The sequence below is a fragment of the Poecile atricapillus genome, chromosome 2, assembly GCF_030490865.1.
Source record: "Poecile atricapillus isolate bPoeAtr1 chromosome 2, bPoeAtr1.hap1, whole genome shotgun sequence".
NCBI lineage: Eukaryota > Metazoa > Chordata > Aves > Passeriformes > Paridae > Poecile > Poecile atricapillus.
The window spans coordinates 1367854-1392036 of NC_081250.1; the positions used below are offsets into that span (position 1 = coordinate 1367854).

Genomic DNA, 24183 nt, shown 5'->3' on the forward strand with positions numbered 1-24183 from the left:
AGGGACACCATGGGAGGGACACCAAGGCAGGGACACCATAGTGTGGGACATCACAGTGTGGGACACCACCACAGGGACACCATGGCTGGGACATCACGGTGTGGGACACCATGGTGTGGGACACCTTGGTGTGGGATATCACAGTGTGGGACACCAAGGCAGGGACACCACCACAGGGACACCATGGCAGGGACAATATGGTGTGGGACACCACAATGTGGGACCTCACGGTGTGGGACACCACCACAGGGACACCATGGCAGGGACAATACGGTGTGGGACACCACGGTGTGGGACACCACGGTGTGGGACATCACGGTGTGGGACACCAAGACAGGGACACCACCGCAAGGACATCACAGTGTGGGACACCACCACAGGGACACCACCACAGGGACATCACGGTGTGGGACATCATGGTGTGGGACACCACGGTGTGGGACACCACCGCAGGGACATCACGGTGTGGGATACCAAGGCAGGGACACCATGGGATGAGACACCACGGTGTGGGACATCACGATGTGGGACACCATGTTGTGGGACACCTTCGTGTGGGACACCACAGTATGGGACACCACCGCAGGGACACCATGGCATGGGACACCATGGTATGGAACACCACGGTATGGGACACCAAGGCAGGGACACCATGGTGTGGGACACCAAGGCAGGGACACCATGGTGTGGGACACCAAGGCAGGGACACCATGGCAGGGACACCATGGAATGGGACATCCTGAGGGCATGGTGGGGACAGGACAGGGCCCAGCCATCCCTCACCTCTGGAGCTCCCGGATCTCCAGCCCGCACTCCGAGGTCCCCAGCACCACGAAGTCCTCGGTCAGGCACATGGCTGTCACCTCCCGGTCCAGCGGGACGGAGGACAGGAGCTTCCCGTTCACCGAGTACAGGTGCAGCGCAAACCTGTCCTGCAAGGAGCACGGGGGGAGCGTGGTGGCGGTGCCACCTGGGAGGGGACAACGGGGACACCTGGACGTACCTTGCAGCAGGAGGGCTGCCCCACGGCGGTTTGGGCCACCACCTGCCCCTCGGGCCCCACGGCCAGGTGGGACAGGAGGGCTGGGGGACAACTCTCGCCGGGCGGCCGCAGGGAGCGGATGAAGAGACCCCGGCGCACGGTGTGGGTGATGATGGTGCCGTCCTGGGGGAGGAAGGGGACACAGGGTGACGGCGGTGGTGGCACTGCCCGTCCCACGCCCACCCCACGGCCCCAGCAGCTCACCTTGGAGCCGGACACGGCCATGTCCAGCTCGGTGCTGATGGCCACGCACGTCACCTCGGCGTCGTGGCCGTACAGCACCTGGACGGGTTTGGGAGCCAAGCCGCTGGAAAAGCCACCCTGGCGTTGGGGACACGGGGACATCAGTGACCTGCTGGCAGTGCCACCACCACCACAAGCTCCCCCTGCTTCTCGAGCCCTTACCTGCTGTAGGACCTGCCACACCATGCAGGTGGTGTCCCGCGAGCCAGAAATGAGGTAGATGCCGCAGAGGTCGAGCGACAGGCAGGTGACAACATCTGTGACAGCCAGAGGGACACCGTGAGGTGGCGGTCCCCCAGCACGCCAGGCCCGCTGACTCCATGGGACAGCACCACGATGTGCCTTCAGATGTGGGATTGCTGCCAATCCCACTCCAAGATGGATTTTGGGGTGTGGCTGCTGCTGCTCCTCACCCCACTCCAGCTCTGAGGTTGGAACCTGGACCGTCCCCAGGAGATGGGGACACTGGGAGATGTCCCTCACGGTGCCACCCGCCTCCCGCCATGGCCCTACAACCCCATCAGGGCATCATCATCATCATCATCATCACCACCACCACCACGGGAGGAGGACGTACCTATGTGCCGGGTGATGTGCCCCACCACCTTGCCCTTGGCCAGCGAGGTGACACGGAGGCTGTTGTCCCAGTGTCCCCCGCTGAAGAGCAGCTTCCCGTCGGGGGACACGGCCAGCGTGCGGGAGCTCAGGTCGGCCCCGGGGGCGAAGGGGCCCTGCAGGAAGCGCTGGGTCCTGTCAGGAGGGATGTGGGATGGTGGTGACGCATCGGTGGCACCTCCAGGGACCGTCCCTGTGCCCCGGTGACTCACTTGGCGTTGGTGACAGTGGGGTCTTTGGTGAAGCTGAAGTAGTTGGAGATGTTCTTGTCGTAGGGCAGCCAGCTGTGGGTCCCCAGCAAGCCGTTGGCACTCACGGTGACCTGGGCAGAGGGGAAAGGGAGGTGACACCGCTCTCACTGCCGGGATCATCCCTGGTTTGCTCCTGGATCCCCTTTGACCAGCCAAACGGCCCCGTGCCTCAGTTTCCCCACACTCACCAGGATGTCGGGGGATCCCTGAGTGATGAAGGAATGGGCCTGGTTCTTGGGGACCACGGCCTGCACCAGGGCCACCCCATCGCTGATGCCCTGTGGGGGAACACAGCAGCTGCTGGGCAGCCTCCTGCCCACCCCACCCCACCCCACCCATCCTGCCCAGGGACCCCCGGGGGTGTCCTCACCTCCACGAAGAAGGACTTGAGCTGGTCCAGGTTCTCGAAGACGTTGGGGGAGCGGGTGTCGAGCTGGGCCAGCCGGCGTGCCGCGCTCTCTGCCGACAGCCGGGCGGGGTGGGGCTCCTGGCGGGGCAGGGCGGCCATCAGAAGGGGGAGACCCCCCCCAAAAATGGGCTGGCTTTTGGGGGGTGGGGGTCTGAGCTACCTTGAGCAGCTGGCAGGGCGTCTGCCCGAAGTTGCTGATGATGCCCTCCAGAGCCTTGCGCTGCGTCTCGTCGGTGATGGCGTCCAGGTCCACGGCCCCTGCGGATGGTCACGGTCACGGGAGGGGACACAGCCCTGCTGGGTGTCCCCGTCCCTCTGCCCCACAGCTCACCCTCGTAGGTGCAGTAGTAGAAGACGTTGAGGGCCTCCACGGCGGCCGGGCCGCGCTGCTTGTACCCAAAAATGAGGTCGATCCACTCGTGGAGGTGGGCGGAGACATATTCCGACTCCTGTCCAAGGATGGGCCGTCAGGGTGGGCTGGGAACGGCCCTGGAACGCCCCCAGGGCTGAACGGGCTCCCCGTCTCACCAGGGCTTTGCGGTGCTGCTGGATGAAATCCTCGCGGGAGCGCGCCCAGCGCGGCAGCACCACGTCCCCGACCTTCTCATTGGAGAGCTGGAGGCAGCCCAGGTCAAAGCCTGCGGGCGGGACGGGGACGATGAGGGACACAGACCCCGCTGTGCTCCCCCGGTGGTGACCACGGTGTCCCTCACCGTTCTGGTTCTCCAGGAACTCCGGGAAGTAGAAGAACTCCGGGATGAGCTCCTTGACATCCACCGGGTTCTCCATGCGGGCTTGCCAGGCCGCCGGCACCGAGTGGAACTGCCGGTCCGAGCAGTCAAACCTGGGGGCACGGGACAGCACAGGACACCTGGCTGGAGCCTGGTTGTCCCCACGCTGTCCCCTCTGCAGGATCCACCTGTGGCGTGCCCACCTGCCGCTCTGCAGCTGGATGTGGAGGGTGGTGAAGGGCTCGGTGCGGATCAGGTAGTGCATCACCCCGGCGGCGTTGGAGTAGTGAGTGCCGTAGTGGAACTTGTCCACCGTGCCCGTGGGGTCCTCGAAGCTCTCGTACCTGCAGGACGGGTGGGATGGGGTCCACCAGGAGCCAGCCAGGTGCTCCCCACACCCCCCGCCCTTGGTTTGTGGGGTACTCACTTCTCCTTGACGTCGCGGGCGTGCCGCTCGTTGGCCACCCCGATGGGCTTGGACAGGTCCCGGAACACGGCCGGGTTGGTGAGGTCCAGGGTCTCCGAGACGTAATCCCGCAGGATCCAGGGGAACTGGGTGGGGGCGGGAGGTGGGTGAGGTGCGAGGGGACGGGGTCACTGTGGGGACAGTGGGGGATGCGGGGGCTCACCACGGGGTACTGGGACAGGTCGTTGTAGGTGCGCCCCGCGATGGTGTTCAGCTGCATGAGGTACTCGAAGTTGGAGATCTCCCGCAGGACCCATTTCTGGGGAGAAGGGAGAGGGAGGGGATGGGCCTGGGGGGAGGAGACAGGGCAGACACCCCCCACCCCACGGCAGCGCCCGTCCCTGGGCCATCCCCACTGCCAAAGCTGTCCCCAGTCCTGCGGCCACCACTGGTCCCACAGTTGTCCCCAGAACTGTGGCCATGTCCTCCCCATGGCCATCCCTGGTTCTACAGTCACCTCTGGTCCAAAGGCCACCCTCATCCCAAAGCCGTCCCCTGTTCCATGGCCATCCCTGCCCTCAGACCATCCCATGTCCCACGGTTGTCCTCTGTCCCATAACCGTCCTCACCCCATGGCCATCCCTGGTCCCATGGCCATTCCCAACAGTCATCCCTGATCCCCATCGATATCCATGTCCATATCCATATCCATATCCATGTCCATGTCCATATCCATATCCATATCCATGTCCATGTCCATATCCATATCCATATCCATGTCCATGTCCATGTCCATGTCCATCCCTGGTCCCATGGCCACTCCCAGATCCACAGCCATCCCTGTTTCCCTGTCCATGTCCATCCGTGGTCCCGTGTCCATCCCCACCCCACGCTGTCACCGTCCCCTTTTCCACCTGGGAAGGGGACACACGGAGCAGGGGTGGCCGTGGTGGGGCCAGTACCTGTGTGAGCCCCGAGGCTTTGAGCAGCTCCTGGGGGGACCGGCTGCCGAAATAGGTCTGGTTGGGGGGCCGCAGGCCGAGGATGCAGGAATACACCTTGTTCCTCACCTGGTGGGACAGAAGCACGTGGAGTGGCCGGAGCTTGGGCAGAGCCGTGGCCCTGGGAGGGATCTGGGAGGGGGTGAGGGGGTCCCCACCTTCTTCCTGAAGTTGAGGAAGTAGTTGGCCTGGTCGATGAAGAAGAGCTCGAGGGCGGAGCGGCGCAGGTTGTAGCGGCGCAGGTGGACCTCGCGCAGGTGGGACAAGGGGCGCTTGAAGTCGTAGCCGATCCCTGCCGAGGGTGGGGGGACGCAGAGCCCCCCCCAGGTGTCACCATCCCACCGTTCCCGAGGCAGGGATGGGGCTGGGGTTCCTCACACCCCTCAAGCAGCGCCCGCCGTTACCTCCCTCCGTCTCCTCCTTCTCGCCGCTGCCGTCGTAGAAATAAACGTGCTGGGTTGTCACCTCCAGGCGTCCAGGGACCACGGCCACCGTGGTGATGAGCTCGCAGTCCTCCGACACCACCAGCTTCTCCCGCTGGTTCTGCTCCTTGGGCTCAGCCCTGGGGGGCACAGCGGGGTGAGGACTCTCCGCTAACACCCCCAGCCCGCTGAGCCGGCGCTGTGGCAGCAGTGGGGTCACTCACTGGTTGTCCAGGACAGGGAGGTCCTCCTCGGCCAGCTGGTCATCCTCCAGCTCGCTCACCTTGGCCTCCTTGGCCATGGCGAGCGGGAGGGACTCAGTGGGGTTCTGGAGGTGGTCAGCTCCTGAAATGAGGAGGGGGTCAGCAGCACCCACCACCCCCCCGAGCTGGGGGCAACTCCCAGGAAGGGGCCCCAGATTCAGCGCTGTCCACGACATCTCCCAGCCCAAACCCAGTGGTGACATCCCCTGCCCATGGCACAGGGGGACACCCAGGTGCCCCAGTGCCACCACCTCACCCAGATTGTCCCGTAGGGCGCTGGCCTCCAAGTGCTGGTCGAAATTGAGGTTGGGCACCAGCTTCAGCCTCATCCGGGAGTAGGTCTCAGCACTTGACAGCTTCCAGCGAACCTCCGGTGGGTTCCTGGGGGACAGCTGGGGGTGAGGCCCCCTGGGGACCCCTGGCTGTGCCACCCATCCCTGGGGACGAGGTGGGGACTCACCGGTCGGCCCAGGCGGAGCGGGGCGAGGTGAGCAGGCGGCACAGGGACCGCCACTGCTTGAGCACGGTGCTGTGGTGGTTGTTGGCCTGCTTGAGGACGTTGGCGTGACGGGCGTTCTCCGCCTTGCAGCGCTTCGCCACCGGCTCCAGCACCAGCTCCTGACAAACAGGCATCAGAGTGAAGGGACAACAGGGCTGGGGCTTGGGGACATCCATAGGGTGACGTCCTCAGGGTAAGGAGAACATCCCCAGGATGATGTGGTTGGAATGAGGAGCGCATCCCTGGGATGACATCCTGGTGGTGAGGAACACATCCCCAGGATTATGTGGTTGGGTTGGGACGAGGAGCACATCCCTGGGATGACATTCCCAGGATGATGTGGTTGGGATGAGGAGCACATCTTTGGGATGGTATCCCCAGGATGATGTGGTTGGGATGAGGAGCACAACCCTGGGATGACATCCCCAGGATTATGTGGTTGGGTTGGGACGAGGAGCACATCCCTGGGATGACATTCCCAGGATGATGTGGTTGGGATGAGGAGCACAACCCTGGGATGACATCCCCAGGATGATGTGGTTGGGATGAGGAGCGCATCCCTGGGATGACATCCCCAGGATGATGTGGTTGGAATGAGGAGCACATCCCTGGGATGACATCCCCAGGATGATGTGGTTGGGATGAGGAGCACAACCCTGGGATGACATCCCCAGGATGATGTGGTTGGGATGAGCAGACATCCCTGGATGACATCCCTGGGATGAGGAGCACACCCCATGGATAATGTGCCTAGAACGAGGAGCGCATCCCCTGGACAATGTCCCCAGGAGGAGGAGGAACACCTCCTGAAGGCAATGTCCTCAGGAGGAGGAACACCTCCTGAAGGCAATGTCCTCAGGAGGAGGAACAACACCTCCTGAAGGCAATGTCCCCAGGAGGAGGAACACCTCCTGAAGGCAATGTCCCCAGGAGGAGGAACACCTCCTGAAGGCAATGTCCCCAGGAGGAGGAGGAGCACCTCCTGAAGGCAATGTCCCCACCAACAGCATCCCTGGGGTGAGGAGCACAATCCCAGGATTAATATCCCAGGGAGAGGAGCACATTCCCTGAATGACATCCTCAGAGTGAGGAGCATATTCCCTGCATGACATCCTTGGGGTGAGGAGAAGCCAGAGTGACACCCCAGGGGTGAGGAACACGTTCCCAAGATAAGGAGCACATCCCTGGATGACATCCTTGAGGCGAGGAGAATCCAGAGTGACAACCCAGGGGTGAGGAACACGTTCCCAAGATAAAGAATTTATCCCCTGGATGACTTCCTTGGGGTGAGGAACACGTTCCCAAGATAAAGAATTTATCCCCTGGATGACTTCCTTGGGGTGAGGAACACGTTCCCAGGATAAGGAGTTTATGCCCTGGATGACTTCCTGGGGGTGATGAACATCCCCAGAACGAGGAGCACCCAGAGTGACACCCCAGGGTGTCCCCAGGAGGAAGAGCAGGCCCCAGGGTGACATTCCAGGGACAAGGAGCAGGCAGTACCTGGAACAACTTGCGGCTGGCCGCCTTCTCCTGCTCCCGGCGCTGGGAGCTGCTCATCATGGCATCGTAACAGGCGTTCCAGAAATTGGACATCAGGTCGTGGCTCCTGGCAAACGTGTCCATCTCAAACTGGGCCATGGTGGGCTGCACCTGGATGAGCGGAGAGGCATTTCCAGGCACCCACCACCCGTCATCCCGGCGGCCCCGCCACAACGACCCCAGCCCACGGCACCCACGTGCTTCTCGATGAAGCCCCTCCACTCCGGGGTGCTGCAGAAGAGCTGGAAATCCTCGTAGAAGGTGGGGCTGCCGTTGGTGGGGGGCAGCGAGGGCAGGAACTGCTGCAGCTGCAGGGTCTCGTAGCACTGATCCATGAGCGTGCGGATGATGGGCACCAACCAGGAGAAGGCCTCCGACCTGGAATCCAGGGAGCGCCGCAGGGGCGTCTCCAGCTTCCCCAGCAGGTAGCAGGCCTCGTCCCTCCGCGGGGCCGAGGTGGTCTGCAGGAGGCTGTGCAGCTTGACGTAGGCCAGCGAGTGCAGCTGGGGGGACACGGAGGTCAGGCGGGGCCGGCGCGGGGCCGGCGCGGTGCCCGGGGAGGGGTGACCCACCTGGGGGTCCTGCAGCAGGATGTACCCGAGGAGCACCCGCAGCCCCGTCTGCGCCATCTCCCTCAGGTCGGAGGAGCCGTTGGACAGGTGGTGCCACACGCCCAGCTTGTCCAGCAGGCTGCTGACACCCTCGTAGATCTGGGGGGACACCGTGAGCACCCCTGGCTGGGCAGGAATCCCACCCCTGCCAAGCCACCGGCTCTGGCACCATCACCCAGCCCTCCTCGGATTAGGGTTTGGGTTTAGGGTACAACCCAACTTGTGACAAACCAGTCTGGGTTTGGGGCTCAGGAATTATGGTCTGGGGTCAGGATGAGGGCTGGAGTATAGGATTGGAGTTGGGGTTGAGCTTTAGGACAAAGGTACAGCAGTAAGGTTTAGGATTAGGATGTAGGAAGTACAGCGAGATTACAGGCTGTGAGTTAAGGTTAGCGTTTAGGTTTACAGAAAGAGTTAGGGTTAAGATTAGGATTAAGGGTTGGGTTTTACGACAAAAATGTGGAGTAAAGGTTTAGGATCATGATTTAGGATGTACAGTTAAAATTAGAGTTAATCTTAGGGTTTAGGTTCAGGGTTTAGAGTACAAAGGGTTGCATTTATGGTAAAGGTTTAATATTAAACTTTAGGATTAAGGGTTAGGATTAAATTTTAAGGATTAGGATCAGGGTTTGATTTAAGATTACAAATAAGGCAGAGGTTATTTCCTAAAATTAGGAATTTGATTTCAATTCAGGAATAAGTCTGAGCTTATATTCAAGCTCTCCAGGTGGGGCTGGGTTTAGGGCCAGGGCTGACATTAGGGGTGAGCAGAGCTGGGGTTTGGGATCAGGAATCCCTGCTCATTCCCATCCACCTTCTCGCTCCACAGGGCCTGGTTGTTGTGTCCCTCGGAGAAGAGGAAATCCTGCAGCAGCCGCAGCAGCTTGAGGGCGTTGTGGGTGAGCCCGGGCAGCGCGGCCGTGCCCGACTCCTTCAGGTCGGTCAGCGCCGACTCCAGCATCATCTCCAGCAGGCTGCGGGACAGCAGCAGCTCCGGAGGGTGCCCTTCCCTCGGGATCCACCCCCGGGATGCGGCCGGGCCTCACCTGCGCTTGATCTCGTCCGGGGGCCGCACCAGCTCGCAGGCTGTGCCCAGCTTGGTGAGCACGGAGAAGACCTGGCCGCGCTCCCTCCAGGCTGCGTCGTCCCAGCCCTCCACCCCGCGCCACGTCACCGAGAAGATGATGTTGGTCAGCAGGTTGCACAGCTCCTCCTCGGGGGTTTGCTGTCGGTGGAGGGGAAGGTGAGAGGTGCCCGCAGCGCCCCAGGATGGTGGGATGAGGGTTTGGGGCTCACCTGGGGGTTGCTGGTGTTGGAGATGTTGTCACTGGGCAGCGCGTCCTGGTAGCTGCTCTCATCCAGGACGTTGGACAGGCTGGAGCTCTTGCGCGCTCGCATTCCCGGGAAGGGCTTGAAGCTCTCCAGGGGCGAGGGGGTGCCGGGGCCGCTGGCCGGGGTCTGGGTGCCGCTCTCGGCCGTGGCCATGGAGCTGGTGCTGGCCAGGTCCAGCCCCAGGTCGAAGGGTGAGGTGGAGAAGGGGGACAGCGGGTGGTAGACGCCGTCGAAGGGGGGACCGTCCCCGGGGTTGGACGACGAGCGGCTGGCCCGGTCCGAGGAGTCGAAGGACTTGAAGTTGTAGGAGTGGAAGGACTTGGTGCGACCGCTCGGGGAGATGGAGTGGTCAGAGAAGCCCTCGGAGAGCTCCTGGTCCGAGGCCTCGTATCCCAGCGGGAGGAAGACGTCGAGCTCCTGGAGCTCGGCGGGTGGTGGGCTCATCCTGTCCTTGCCGGAGGGCTCGGACAGGCGCAGCAGCTCCGGGCAGCCGGCGGTGCTCAGGCTGTGCTGGCGGCACTCATAGGACTCCTTCACGTAGAGCTTGGTGAGCGTGTCCTGCCAGCTGGCCAACCTGGCCAACTGCTTCACCAGGTCCTGCTGCGCGTAGATCAGGTGGAAGAGCTGCAGGAGGAGGAGGAGGAGGAGGAGGAAGAGGAGGAGGAGGAGGAGGAGGAGGAGGAGGAGGAGGAGGAGAAGGAGAAGGAGAGGGAGAGGGAGAGGGAGAGGGAGAGGGAGAAGGAGAGGGAGAGGGAGAGGGAGAGGGAGAGGGAGAGGGAGAGGGAGAGGGAGAGGGAGAAGGAGAAGGAGAAGGAGAAGGAGAAGGAGAAGGAGAAGGAGAAGGAGAAGGAGAAGGAGAAGGAGAAGGAGAAGGAGAAGGAGAAGGAGAAGGAGAAGGAGAAGGAGAAGGAGAAGGAGAAGGAGAAGGAGAAGGAGAAGGAGAAGGAGAAGGAGAAGGAGAAGGAGAAGGAGAAGGAGAAGGAGAAGGAGAGGAAGGAGGGACATTGGATGCTGCCACCCCAGCTCTCCATGGATGGACCCATCCCAGGAACAGGAGCACCCTAGATCCTCCAAAACCATCATGGAGCTGCTGGAGCTGGCAGATCCATGTCACCACCATCCCCATGGCCACCACTTTTGGGTTTCCAAGGAGCTCAGGTGACACCTCTGTCACCTCCCGCCATGCGCCGGCCCCCCTCACCTTGCGGCAGATGTCGAGCCGGATGCTCAGCTCAGCCCGGTGGGACAGGTACACCACGGCCACCAGGTCCTTGTAGTTGGGAGGGTCTGTGGACAAGGAGAGTCAGCACAGTGCGGGGACACTTTTTGCTGTCCCCAGAAGCCACCCAAGACCCAGCTGAGCCTGGTGGGAAGTGCTGATCCCATGGCACGGGATGGTGGCCTGGTTTCACTGGCACACGGTACCTGCCCCCAGGACCTGCTCCGAGAGGCAGCGGAAGAGCAGCATGGAGCCGGGAACGTCGCTGAGGCAGGAGATGAGCCCGTGGTACCCGATGTCCTTCAGCTTCAGGCGGCTCTTGCTGCGCTCGGGGACCTTCTCGTACTTCAGCATCTTGTAGAGGATCTGGTGGGACAGCGAGAGGAGGCCACCTGGCTGTGACATCCCTGCTGGGGACAGCAGGAGGTGGGCACTGGGGGCCCGCCCTACCTTGAAGACCCTTTCCCGCACTTCATCCGAGAACTTCTTCTGCACCAGCAGGGAGAAGAGCAGCTCCACGTGGCCCGGCTCGAAGAGGAAGGCGAAGAGCTGCTCCTGGGCTGGGGAACCCTTCAGCAGGCTGTGGATCACCTCCAGCGCCCCACAGACCTGCAGGACACCGGGATGGTCGTCCATGGCCCTCCCGGTGTCCCACCGGGACCGCAACGGCTTCTCCCCAGCCCGTGTTTCACGGAGGGGTTTGGGGACCACAGCGGGGCCGGTGACACACCTGCTGCTCGTCCTGTGCCCCAGCCAGGTAGTTCAGCAAGCTCTGCATCTCCTCCCCGGAGAAGCTCCTGCAGAAGAAGTCCTTCACCAGGCTGAAAAGGGACGTCTGCACTGTCCTGATGTCGTCGGTGGCCGTGGTCTTCTCCCCGGAGGTGCTGGTGGACACACAGGCATGGGGATGTGACCCTCGTCAGCCACCACCCATCGCCAGCGTCATCCCAGATCCCAACACAAAGCCTGAGGAGCTCCAGGGATCTCCTGCCCCTGGGACAGGTCCACTCCACACATTTGGCTCTTCTTGTTGCAGAAGCCACCACACTCTTGGTGGCTGCTGGGGGTGGATTTTGGAGGTGGGCACAGGCTCGGGGATGGGACATGGAGGCTCCTGCACCCACTACAATGCTCCCACTCCGGAAGGAGAGGTATTATCCCGCAAAAATGGTGCTCAGCCAAACCACCGCTCCCAGGGGTGAAACCCACCCCTAATCCCAGCCCGTCAGCATTCCAGGATTCCAGCCCCGCGTGGCCGCTCACCTGTAGTAGGTCCGGATGGAGTCCAGGATGAACTGCACCCCGTACTTCCTGCGGACGCGCTGCTTGTGGTCCTTGACCACGCTGGCCAGGTACTGGATGTGACCTGCGGGGAGATGTGTGATCCTGTCAGGATCCCGCGGAGGCCGGGCGGGATGGACATTCCCGGGCGTTCCCAGCTCCCACCTAAGCGCACGGCGAAGTCGCTGTTGCTCCAGATGCGGAAGTCGAAGAGGAGGTGCTGGTAGAGGAGGTGCAGCAGGAGCCCGCTGCCCTCGGAAGCCACCTGCTCCATGAGGATCTGCGAGGCCACCAAGGTGCTCATGTCCAGCAGCGTGCCGGGGACCTGCCACGGGTGACAAGGGACACTTCCAGCCCCTTTGGGAACGGCAAGGAGCGCTGGGGTGGGGTTTTGGGAGCCTCCCACACCTTGTGCAGCAGCGCTCCGATGATGGCCGGCCCGTGGCACTGCACCAGGCTCTCCTGGTTCACGGCGTGGTTCCTCAGGAAGTTCTTCACCAGCAGCAGGAAGGCGGCCACGCTGTTCCTCTCCAGCCTGCTCTCTGCGGGGCACCAGGAACTGTGGGCCCACCCAAACCCCCTCCCGGAGATCCCACACGGCTGTCTCTCCAAACTTTTCACCCTGCTCTCCTGTTTTCTCCAGATTTAAGGAGATGGGAGCCTCTGCTGCTCTGAGCTTGGGAATGAGCAGCTGGATACTGGGAGAAAGCAGGTGCCACCCACGCCAAAGGTTCCTGGAGCCACCCTCACCCTCCCAGAACTGCTTGTTTGTGATGACTGGGTCACAACAGCATCCCAAGTGGTTCCTCCATTACCCCACAACTCCAGGAGCCTCAGGCAAAGACCTGTCCTGCCCACGGCAGACACCTGCCAGGTCCAGGAACCCCTCCATGGCTCCTCCAGCCACGCCAGCAGGACAGCTCCTGCTTCACATCCCCTGAACTCCTCACCTGAGGACTTCCCCAGAGGGATGAGCATGCCCTGGGCATTCCTGGAGGACGTCAGCTCCGGCCCCACCAGCTCGTTGGTCTCCTGCTCATCCTCGGGCTCCTCTGTCTTGGACACCACTTGCTCGAGCAGGGGCAGGAGTACCCCCATCCCACCCACGCAGTTGACCACGTCCTGGGGGAGGGAGGGGAGGGGCTTCGCTGGGTGGTGACACCAGCGTGGAGGGGGAGGTCCCCAAAAGTCTCCTGTTCCCGTGCACCACCCACGGCGCCCACCCTGGACACTATGGGACAGATGGGCCATGGTGGAGCCAACACCACGGGAGGGTCTCTGCAGGCTCCAGGGGACCTGTGGGGGTCCTGCCCCAGGACTGTGCCCCCCACAGGAGGTGCCCCTCTGGTCACCCTGTGCCCAGCCTACCTTGATGTCCCAGTTGACCACCTTGTGTCCGGTCAGCCTCCCGTCCAAGCCGTGGCTGGGAGAGAGGTCCAAGCAGATGTTGTTCCTGCAGGCCTGGAAGAGAAGACCAGGGGAGCATCCTCATGCTCCTGGACATGTCCCTGGTGGCACAGGCTCCACCCGTCCCTGTCCCCAGGGGGGTGGCTCTCCTCACCTGGGGGGTGTAGTACAGCAGGAGTTTACTGCTGAGCTCCACCAGGTCACCTTCCAGAGTGAACGGGGATGTGACATTTGGTCCTGGGCGAGAGGACTGGGGTGAGCTGGGACATGCTGGAGGAGACCCCGGTCACCACCAGCACCCTGGGGACATCCTCCATGTCCCACCCCGATGTACCTGCACAGAAGAGAGCCTTGACCTGGGTTTGCTGCAGGGCCTCGCAGAAGATGGCCACGGAGCCCAGGTGACCTTCCAGCGAGGTGGGGCTGCCCCACTCCGTGTCCTGGCTTCCAGCTGCCGTGGTGGCCACCACCCCCTCCGTGGGCAGCTGGGTGGGGGTCCAGGAGTGGGGCCCGAGGGTGGCTGGGACAGACTGGGAGCGTCCCAGCACGGGGTGCTGGGGGAAGACCAGCTCCGGCCCGTGGGATGCCGGCGGGTGCCCGGCAGCGGTGGCGGCCGTCGTGGTGGTCCGGTGGCCCGCGGAGCCGATGCAGCAGGAGGTGAAGGACTGGGAGGGAGAAGGGACCACGCTCAGCCCCCAGTGAGGCCCCGCAGAAGGGTCTGGGTGGGCACTGGGAGGATCCCCCACCTCGTGCAGGGACGGGAAGCGGAGCTGCGCCGTTTTCCGCAGGTGTCCGTCGGCGTAGATGCTGACGACGTTCTGGCCGAAGGGCCGGCGGCCGGCAACGTGGACGATGTCAACGCAGTGCTGGGGGGACAGAGAGGGACATCAGGGCATTGTGGTGTCCCCGACGGGGACGGGGACGGGGATGATCCTCACCCAAGCCGAGTCGTTGAAGGCGAACTCCGGCAGTGCCACCGTCATGTAATCCTTCTTGGTGCACACGGCCACCACCAGCACGCCACCCGTGGTGAAGAACGCCTCAAAGCCTGTCCCGCCCGCCGTGAAGAAGCTGGTGGAGAAAACCATGGAGAGAACCACGGTGAAGATGGTGGTGCTGCCCCTCCCCACCCTCACCTCACCCCCTCCAGCGAGCGTCACCTGTAGAGCTGCCTCCTCTTGGGCCTCACCGGCGGCTCCGGCTCCTCCTCGCTCAGGCACAGCCAGGCGTGGAAGGCGAAGGCGCCGCCAGGCCATTTCTGGATGGTGGGCACCATGATGCCGGCCATGCCGGGGCTCAGGTCGAAGCTCTGCAGGGCCCGGGGAGGCCCCTCGCCCCTGGCCATGCCGGACAACGCCCGGATGACCGGAGCCACGTAGGGATGCGGCCCCCGGCCCCGCTCGCGCCGCAGCAGCCGCAGGAGCTGCCGCAGCTCCCCGGGCCGGATGGAGAGGCTGCCCAAGGAGCGCAGCAGCTCCAGCAGGTTTTGGGAGCAGGCACCGGGAAGCGCCGGCTCGGTGGCCAGGGCGGCCAGCAGGGAGCCCACCATGCCCGCCTTGACGCAGGTGAGGCGGCTGGGCAGGGAGGCCTCGCAGAGGCGCCGCAGCCACGCCGACAGGAAGACCTGGAGATCCCGGCATTCCAGCGCCGGCAGCCAGGCCAGCAGGATCAGCAGGGGCTGCTCGTTGCGGATGGGACGCACTGGGAAGGAGCTGTGGTCACCCTCCACTGCCTGCAGGGACACAGGAGGGCGTTGGTGCAGCTCCAGTGCGTGGAGCTGGATGGATCCATCCCGGCAGAGACCCCGTGTAGACCCTGGTGCATCCGGAATCTTGGAGACTCCCATGCATCCAGAATTTGGAGACTCCAGACCTCAAGGGTCTTGGAGACCCTCATGGATTAAAGATCTTGGAGAGCCCGGTGCATCAAGGGTGTCAGAGACCCTTGTGCATCAAACACGTTGGAGGTCCTGTGCATGAAGAATTCCGGAGGCTCCATGCACCAAGAATCTCGGGTACCTCCGTGCATCAAGGATCTTGGAGATCCTCATGGATTAAAGATCTTGGAGACTCCCATGCATTGACAGTTTTGGTGCATCCGGAATTTTGGGGACCCCAAGGATCTTGGAGACCTCCATGTATTATCAAGGATCTTGGAGGCCCTCATGCACCAAGCATCCCGAAGATTCTTGCGCATCCAGAATCTTGGAGCGTTAAGAATCCCTGTGAATTAAGTGTCTCGGAGGCCTCCACGATTCCAGGATCTCGGAGACCCTCATGCATGAAGCACCTTGGAGACCCTCCTGTGTCCAGCAGCACCAGAGTGAGCAGTTCCACATCCAAAAGGCCTCAAAACTCCCAAACCCAAGCACAACTCCAGGGGAAAGATGGCCCCAGCACCCCTCTGGAGGAAGCTGCTGAGAAACCAGCAGAGTGGAGAGGATGGGGGTGCTGAGATCCACAGGAACCCCCAGTGCCCAGAGCTTTGCCCGGAGTCGGGAAGAGCGGGAACGCTCACCATGTTGAGGAGCTCCTGGAGCAGACGCTGGGTGGGCTGGCCCTGGCTCCTCAGCACCTCGTAGAGGTGGGCGTAGCCGATGCGCTCCTTGAACACCTCCTGGAAGCACAGTGGAATTCCAGCTGGGCCCCACCTCGGGCTGAGCCACCTCAACGCGGATGAAAACACCCAAATCCCTTTGGTTTTGGGGTGTCCTCCTCAGGGGAGGTCCCCTGCCCACCTTGGCGGAGGGCGAGTTGCTCATGATGGCCGTGAGCACGCCCAGGGCGTGGACAGCGATGGCGTCAGAGCTGCCGGCGTTGACCTACGGGGACACGGGAATGGGGGAGCTGCTGGGACACGAGGGGACACAGCCCACCACGGGTGGTGGTCGGGATTGGAGGTACCTGCTGGAGTTCATCCCCGTTCCGTGTGGGAACCTCGTCCCGGGCTTCACCCGCCTCCCGCGAGCCGCCGAGGTAGAGCTGTGGGACACGGGGTGGGATTGGGACACCGGGAAGGGGGTCTGGAGGGTCCCCACCCCATGGACGTGTCCCGGGATGGTTCAGGGCCAGGAATGGTGAGGATGGAGATGGAGATGAAGGTGCCCAACCCTGGTGTCACCAAGGGCAAAATGCAGGAAGGACGGGAGGGAGGGAGGAAGGGGAGGGAGGGAGGGAGGGAGGGAGGGAGGGAGGGAGGGAGGGAGGGAGGGAGGGAGGGAGGGAGGGAGGGAGGGAGGGAGGGAGGGAGGGAGGGAGGGAGGGAGGGAGGGAGGGAGGGAGGGGAGGATGGAGATGAAGGTGTCCAACCCTGGTGTCACCCTGTCTCAGGATTGTTCATCACAAAGGGTGAAGATGGGAATGAGGATGGAGGAGATGAAGATGGAGATGAGGACAGGGATAAGAATGGGGATGGAGATGAGGATGGAGATGAGGATGGAGATGAGGATGGAAATGAAGATGGGAATGGAGATGAGGATGAGGATGAGGATGGGAACGGAGCTGAGGACGGGGATGAGGATGAGGATGAGGATGGGGATGAGGATAAGGATGGGGATGAGGATGGGGATGAAGACGGGGATGAGGATGGGGATGGAGATGAGGATGAGGATGCAGATGGAGACACCGAGCTGCCAGCTCATACCTTGCTGTTCTGGAGCAGGCGGATGATGTGCTCGAAGCAGTTGTTGCTGAGGAACACGGCCTGGAGCACCGGCCGGTCCTGGCAGCTCAGCATGGCCGGGATGGCATCTACAGACGGAGAGCCCGGCTCAGCCCCATCCCATCCCCGCATTCCCAAAGCCCACCCCGACTCCCAACCTACCCAACATGAGCACCCGCAGGGCGATGAGCCCGCCGGCCGCCTCGGGCTCCAGGGACGCCGCGGGGAGGTCGGAGTTGAGCACCCTGAAGTATCCGTCCAGGAGGCTCCGCAGGGACACGGGGCCGGCGCCGGGGCTGGAGCCGTGCAGGACGTGGACCGCGGCCACCACGGAGCGCAGCGTGGCCTCCAGCAGCGCGGGGGACGGGGGGGTCCCGCTGCCGCCCCGCCGCAGAACCCCCAGGAGCGCTTCCAGCGCCGCCGGAGTGATGGCCTGGAGCGCGTTGGGCTGCGGGATTTGGGAACAGGTGGGAATTCCGATACGAGCCCTGTCTTGATCCTTTATTGGCCCCCCAAGACCTCCAGCGCTGCTTACCATGGGGGTGTGAATTGATTTAAAGCAGATTTTTAAATTTATTAATTTAAATGAAATTAAATTAAAAGGAATTATTAGATTATTAAATCAATTTATAATTGCTGCAGAAATTAAAAACCGATTTAGGCTCCAAATTGGTAATCCAAGGATTTTCCAGTGTCCAGCCCAGAGGGGAGCTGGAGGTGAAGCAGCAGCTGCAGCTTAAAAGCTTCCCACAACTTAATTATTTATTCAATTTTAACAGTTAAATTTAATAGTTCAAGAAAATAACTTAATTCAGTAATTTGACATGTTATATTTAACTATTAATAACTAAAAATAATTTAATTCAACTATTTAATTATTTTTCTCAACTATTTATGCATTTTGCTTTATTTTATTTAATTATTTAATTTTATGACTTTATTTAATTGCTTTATTTAATTATTCAGTTGCGTTTTATTGTTTAATTTCATTATTTAATTCCTAATTTAAGAAATTATTGAATTTTTATATAAATTTTAAATTACTTTAATTATTATTATTTTTATTTTTTATTTATTTATTTAATTATTATTTTATTTTATTTTTAAAAAAATATTTTATTATTTATTTTAATTCTTTAATTTAATTCTTCAATTTAATTACTTAATTCAACATTTCTGAGCTGATCCCACCGAATTTAAGGCTGAAATGTTAAACGGGATTTTTGACAGCTTTGGAATATTCGGTGGTTTAATTCCAGCCTTGGAATGAATAAAACTTTGGGGTTTGTCCCTGGAATGAGGAGCTCAAATCCTCCCTGTCTGCTTCCCAAGGGTACCTTGGATCCGGAGAGGATGGCTCCAAAAAGATGGATAATCCGGAGCTGGATCGTTTCTGGGAGCTGCTTCCCAGCTTGGAAACTCTCTGCGAGGATGAGGAGGGAAAGATTTCATCAGAGGAACAAACAGCAGAAAAAAAACCCAAACCCAAAAGAGAAAAATGTCCTTTTCTAGCTAAAAATAGGGAAAAAATCCTTTTCCACTCAAAAAAAGATGGAAAAATCCCTTTCCTACCCAAATCCACCCCACGGGGGTGCTGGACCCTGCTGGTCATGGAGAGGATGAGGATGCTCAGAGGTTTTCCAGCTCTGGTTGTGCCAGGAATGGGGGTTTTGTTCCAAAAACCCCAAAAAAATTTGTGTCAAACCCGGGTTCAGTTGGGGATTTACGGGGCGGAGTTCTGGGGGATTTTTACAACGGTGCTGCCTCTAAAAGGGGATTTTTGGGGCTTCCCGGGGAAAAATCCCCTTTTGTGTTGATTTTTGTGGGTTCTGCAGGTGGTGCTGGGCTTAATTCCTGCTTTGGGATCCTGCTCCTCTTCCCAGGACACGGGAGCGGGTACAGGATCCTACATCTCTGTAGGGAGCAGGTGTGGGATAACCTGGAACAGGTCTAGGATCCTACATTTACCCTGGAATCCTACAACAACCCTCAGATAGGTGTAGGATAACCTGGAGCAGGTGTGGGATCCCATATTTGTGGGATAAGAACGGGATAACCTGGAGCAGAATGACACAGGATCCCTTTAGGTCCTCGGATCAATTCCCTGACATCCCTCCACGGATCCCATAAATATTCCCTGATCCCACCCCTGCCCCAGCATCCCCCCCATCCCCGGACACTCCACACTTACGGATCCCACCCTGACCCTTCCCAAATCCCGCTTTTACCTTGGAAAAAGGCACCGAACTCGGGGGGCAGCGGGGCGGGGGCGAACTTGTATTTGCTCTTCTCCTTGGCGCTGATGGATTCCCTGGAAAGAGAGGGGTGAGGAGGGGGAGATCCAGGATGGGGGAGGGATTTTGGGATGCGGGGGGCGCCCCTCACCCGCTCAGCTGCCGACGCCAGGTCTGGTAGGGGTCGAGGAAGCACTCGCAGAGGTGCAGGGCGTGAAGCATCCCGTTTTCCAGCTGTGTCCGGTTTTCCAGCTGTGTCCGGTTTTCCAGCTGTGTCCCATTTTCCAGATGTGTCCCCTTCTCCAGCTGTGTCCGGTTTTCCAGGTGTGTCCCGTTTTCCAGCTGTGTCCCGTTTTCCAGCTGTGTCCCGTTTTCCTGCTGCACTTGGCTCCGCTCGTCTCCCGGGATGCTCCGCAGCTGCCGGGAAAGCCGAGCATTAATCCCCGACACGCTCCAAAAAATGGGATGAGTTTTTTTTGGGGGAAACTCCGCTTTGGGAGGAGGATGGGATCGTCAACCAATCAGAGCCCAGAGCAGCACAAGCTGGGATGTACTGACCAATCAGAAGCCAGAGCTGCACTGACCAATCAGCACCTGTCAGCACAAAGCTCTTGGCCAATCAGCACCAGAGTAGCACAAGCTGTGGACTCATGGACCAATCAAATTACAGAGCAACACAACCTGTACAGCTCTCAACCAATCAACATCAAGAGTCACACAAGGTGTGGACTTATGGACCAATCAGCAGAACCACAGAACCCATGGTCTTGCTGACCAATCAGATCGCAGAGCAGCACAACCTATGGGTTCCCTGACCAATCAGCATCCAGAATCACACAACCTATAGAGACACTGACCAATCAGAACTCAGTCACACAACCAGTGGATGCACTGACCAATCAAATCCCAGCACAGCACAACCTGTAGAGCTCCCAACCAATCAGAGCCCAGATTCACATAACGTATGGACTCAATGGCCAATCGGAGTTGAGCCCCTCCCCAGCCAATCAGGCCCTGCCCATTCCTGCTCCCATTCCTGTTCCCATTCCCAAAACCCATTCCCATTCCCATTCCTGTCCCTGTTCTGATTCCCATGACCCTTCCTATTCCCATTCCCATTTCTGCTCCAGTTCCCGTTCCCTTCCCCATTCCCATTCTTGCTCCCATTCCTATTCCTGCTCCCATTCCCGTTCCCACTCTCTCTTCCATTCCCATTCCCACTCCTGATCCCATTCCCGTTCCCATTTCTGCTCCCGCTCACATTCCCATTCTTGCTTCACTCCCATTCCCATTCCTGTTCCTGTTTCTGCTCCCATTCCCATTCCCGCCCCCACTCCCGTTCCTGTTCCCATTCCCACTCCCATTTCCGTTCCCATTCCCGCCCCCATTCCTGTTCCCATTCCCATTCCCATTCCCATTCCCGCTGCCATTCCCATTCCTGTTCCCGCTCCCACTCCCGTTCCTGTTCCCATTCCCGCTCCTGCTCCTATTCCCGCCCCCATTCCCGCTCCCATTCCCATTCCTGTTCCCATTCCCATTCCCATTCCCACTCCCATCCCCATCCCCATTCCTGCTCTCATTCCCACTCCCATTCCTGTTCCCATTCCCGCTCCCGCTCCCGTTCCCGTTCCTGTTCTCATTCCTGCTCCCATTCCCGCTCCCATCCCCACTCCCATTCCCATTCCCATTCCCATTCCCGCTCCCGTCCCCACTCCCATTCCCATTCCCATTCCCATTCCCGCTCCCGTCCCCATTCCCATTCCCATTCCCATTCCCATTCCCATCCCCGTTCCCGTTCCCATCCCCATTCCCATTCCCATTGCCGTTCCCGCTCCCATTCCCATTCCCGCTCCCGTTCCCATTCCCATCCCCATCCCCATTCCCGCTCCCATCCCCACTCCCATTCCCATTCCTATTCCCGTCCCCATTCCCATTCCCATTCCCGTTCCCGCTCCCACCTGTCTCCCGCAGAGCCGCAGCAGCCGCAGCGCGTGCGGGAGGCAGCCGGGGCTCCGGTCGGGCTGAACGTTCTCCAGGTTCCTGGGAAGGGAAACATCGGGAACTCATCCAGCGCGGGGAGGAAATTCGGGAAGGGGAAGGAGGAAATTCAGGACGGAATAAAATGCTTGGAGCAGGGAAATCGCTGTTAAAAATACTTAATATAATTTAAACAATTTTTATAAAGGAAAATATTAATTTTTGTTATTAATAATAAAAATAACATTTATTATTATTATTCCTATTAGAGATGTGATGCAGTTTGGGGAGATGATGGAATTTTGGGGGCACAATAACGTTATAACATTATTTTTTAATTACATCGTTAATTAATTAACAAGATTTTAAATTTTTTTATTATTTTGCATTATAATTACCATTATTTACATTATTATTAGTTACCAATATTACTATTACTACTAATATAATTTATTATATTAACATATAATTACTTTTATTTCTATGCTTAAATATTTATTTATAAAATTAATATTCATATTTATAAAAATAATAAACATACTACTAATTATTAATAATTAATAATTAATAATGAATTATTAATTGTTAATTGCTAATTATTAATTATTTTCAGAGGTGGCATGCACTCTTGGAGGGCATTGGGGGGAAATGATGGAATTTTGGGTGGAAAAAAGCTGTTTCTTAATAGTTATATTTTAAATACATTACTTTGCATTATTATTATTATTATTATTACTAGTACTAGTACTAATATTATTAGCATGAATATTATTATTATATTAATATATAACTGGTTTTATTTTTACCTTATATATTAATATAAAATTCATGTTTATATGAAAATTTATGTATCTATATATAAATTTTATGTTTATATTAAAATATTGAAATATAAAAAGAAAATATATTAATATTATTAAATTAATAATAATAGCACTAATATTAAAAATAATTAATATATAAACAGGACAAACGGGGATGAACTGGGACCAACTGGGCCACACTGGGACCAACTGGATCTAACTGGGACCAACTGGGACCAACTGGACCAAATTGGGACCAACTGGGACCAAGTGGAACTAACTGGGACTAACTGGGCTCAACTGGACCAAACTGGGATGAACTGGAACTAACTGGGACCCACTGGAACTAACTGGGACTAACTGGAACCAACTGGGACCAACTGGGACTAAACTGGACCAAAATGGGACCAACTGGGACCAACTGGATCTAACTGGGACCAACTGGGACCAACTGGGACTAAACTGGGACCAACTGGGACCAACTGGACCAAATTGGGACCAACTGGGACCAAGTGGAACTAACTGGGACTAACTGGGCTCAACTGGACCAAACTGGGATGAAATGGAACCAACTGGGACCCACTGGAACTAACTGGGACCAACTGGAACCAACTGGGACCAACTGGGACCAACTGGGACCAACTGGAACTAACTGGAACTAACTGGGATGAACTGGGCCCAACTGGGACTAACTGGGATGAGCTGGGCCCAGCTGGTGTGAGCTGGGCTCTGTGTGCCGGTGTCTCGGGGGTTCTGGGGCCGCACCTGCAGATGATGCTGAAGAACTTGAGGAGCAGCAGGGCCTGGCCCAGCCCCGCTCCGCGCTCGCCGTCGCGCGTCCCCGCGGCCACGCTGTGTCCCAGCCGCTGGCTCAGCACCTGCAGCACCTCCCGCGGCAGCGCCGGGATCTCCGAGCCCGGATCCTCCGGCCTGGGCGGGATCGGGGTGCGGGATGGGATCCCCGGAGCCCCCCGGAGCCCCCTGGAACCCTCCAGAACCCTCCGGAACCCCCCAGAGCCCCCCGGAGCCCTCCCTGCCCACGGTGCCCAGTGGTTCCAACCGTGGGGAGCGGATGAGGCGCCGTGAGCTGCTCTGGGGCCCCTCAGGGGGGTTTGGGGTCACTCAAGGGGGTTTTGGGGTCCCTCAGGGGGGTTTTGGGGTTACTCTGGGATATTTGGGGTCCCTCAGGGGGGTTTTGGGGTCCCTCAGGGGGGTTTGGGGTCTCTCCAGGCTGTTTGGGGTCCCTCAGGGGGGTTTTGGGTCCCTCAGGGGGGTTTTGGGGTCCCTCAGGGGGGTTTTGGGTCCCTCAGGGGGGTTTTGGGGTCACTCTGGGATGTCTGGGGTCACTCAGGGACATTTCGGGTGTCTCAGAGATGTTTGGGGGTCACTCCGGGATGTTTGGGTTCTCACAGGGATGTTTGGGGTCCCTCAGAGGTGTTTGGGGTCCCTCAGAGGTGTTTTGGGTCCCTCAGAGGGGTTTTGGGGTCCCTCAGGGGTGTTTGGGGTCCCTCAGGGGGTTTTAGGGTCCCTCAGGGGGGTTTTGGGGTCACTCTGGGATGTTTTGGGGTCCCTCAGGGGGTTTTAGGGTCACTCTGGGATGTTTGGGGTCCCTCAGAGGTGTTTGGGGTCCCTCAGAGGTGTTTGGGGTCACTCAAGGGGGTTTTGGGGTCCCTCAGGGGGGTTTTGGGGTTACTCTGGGATATTTGGGGTCCCTCAGGGGGGTTTTGGGGTCCCTCAGAGGTGTTTGGGGTCTCTCGGAGGTGTTTGGGGTCCCTCAGGGCTGTTTGGGGTCCCTCAGGGGGTTTTGGGGTCTGTCAGGGGTGTTTTGGGTCCCTCAGGGCTGTTTGGGGTCCGTCAGGGGTGTTTTGGGGTCCCTCAGGGGGTTTTGGGGTGGCACCTGCGGGGCTGCAGCGAGGGCAGGGCGATGACCCTCTCGAAGCTGCTGACGAAGGCCTCCAGCCACTGCTGCAGGTAGGACAGGTCCTTCTGCAAGGGAGGGCGGGGCTGGGGCCAGCGGCCAATCACGGCCCTCCGTGGCCCCCGCCCGCAGGGACCGGCCAATCACAGCCAGAGAAACCTGCCACGCCCACTCATGTGTGTGACACACCCCTGGGAGACTCTGACCAATCACAGCCCAGCACAACGCAACCTGTGAAGCCTCCGACCAATCAGAGGGCAGAACAGCACAACCTGTGAAGCCTCTGACCAATCAGAGAGCAGAACAGCACAACCTGT

General features: G+C 59.0%; 1 protein-coding gene across 2 annotated transcripts in view; it reads right to left on the reverse strand.

Moving 5' to 3' along the window:
* Nucleotides 1-24183, reverse strand: part of NBEAL2 (neurobeachin like 2) — a 32682-nt gene that overhangs the window by 1641 nt on the left and 6858 nt on the right. Inside the window, exons 2-53 of one of the 2 annotated variants that reach the window (XM_058830432.1) lie at nt 23846-23934; nt 22714-22878; nt 21127-21208; nt 19320-19585; nt 19163-19245; nt 18272-18357; nt 17097-17382; nt 16917-17023; nt 16178-16255; nt 16012-16095; nt 15792-15890; nt 14435-15006; nt 14213-14345; nt 14021-14140; nt 13609-13939; nt 13429-13511; nt 13236-13328; nt 12818-12989; nt 12276-12409; nt 12033-12192; nt 11850-11952; nt 11317-11470; nt 11037-11195; nt 10793-10952; nt 10569-10654; nt 9332-9991; nt 9082-9260; nt 8850-9009; nt 7997-8134; nt 7622-7927; nt 7386-7535; nt 5844-6001; nt 5640-5764; nt 5345-5465; nt 5103-5260; nt 4857-4990; nt 4660-4767; nt 3921-4016; nt 3719-3843; nt 3495-3635; nt 3274-3404; nt 3089-3198; nt 2892-3009; nt 2721-2818; nt 2522-2638; nt 2340-2429; nt 2113-2222; nt 1863-2035; nt 1448-1542; nt 1247-1363; nt 1004-1165; nt 784-932 (exon numbers count right to left, since the gene is read on the reverse strand). In XM_058830432.1, coding sequence (XP_058686415.1) covers nt 784-932; nt 1004-1165; nt 1247-1363; nt 1448-1542; nt 1863-2035; nt 2113-2222; nt 2340-2429; nt 2522-2638; nt 2721-2818; nt 2892-3009; nt 3089-3198; nt 3274-3404; nt 3495-3635; nt 3719-3843; nt 3921-4016; nt 4660-4767; nt 4857-4990; nt 5103-5260; nt 5345-5465; nt 5640-5764; nt 5844-6001; nt 7386-7535; nt 7622-7927; nt 7997-8134; nt 8850-9009; nt 9082-9260; nt 9332-9991; nt 10569-10654; nt 10793-10952; nt 11037-11195; nt 11317-11470; nt 11850-11952; nt 12033-12192; nt 12276-12409; nt 12818-12989; nt 13236-13328; nt 13429-13511; nt 13609-13939; nt 14021-14140; nt 14213-14345; nt 14435-15006; nt 15792-15890; nt 16012-16095; nt 16178-16255; nt 16917-17023; nt 17097-17382; nt 18272-18357; nt 19163-19245; nt 19320-19585; nt 21127-21208; nt 22714-22878; nt 23846-23934 — 8114 coding nt within the window. Of the gene's footprint in view, nt 1-783; nt 933-1003; nt 1166-1246; nt 1364-1447; nt 1543-1862; nt 2036-2112; nt 2223-2339; nt 2430-2521; nt 2639-2720; nt 2819-2891; nt 3010-3088; nt 3199-3273; nt 3405-3494; nt 3636-3718; nt 3844-3920; nt 4017-4659; nt 4768-4856; nt 4991-5102; nt 5261-5344; nt 5466-5639; nt 5765-5843; nt 6002-7385; nt 7536-7621; nt 8135-8849; nt 9010-9081; nt 9261-9331; nt 9992-10568; nt 10655-10792; nt 10953-11036; nt 11196-11316; nt 11471-11849; nt 11953-12032; nt 12193-12275; nt 12410-12817; nt 12990-13235; nt 13329-13428; nt 13512-13608; nt 13940-14020; nt 14141-14212; nt 14346-14434; nt 15007-15791; nt 15891-16011; nt 16096-16177; nt 16256-16916; nt 17024-17096; nt 17383-18271; nt 18358-19162; nt 19246-19319; nt 19586-21126; nt 21209-22713; nt 22879-23845; nt 23935-24183 lie in introns of both variants that reach the window. The other variant, XM_058830430.1, reaches the window with a different exon arrangement.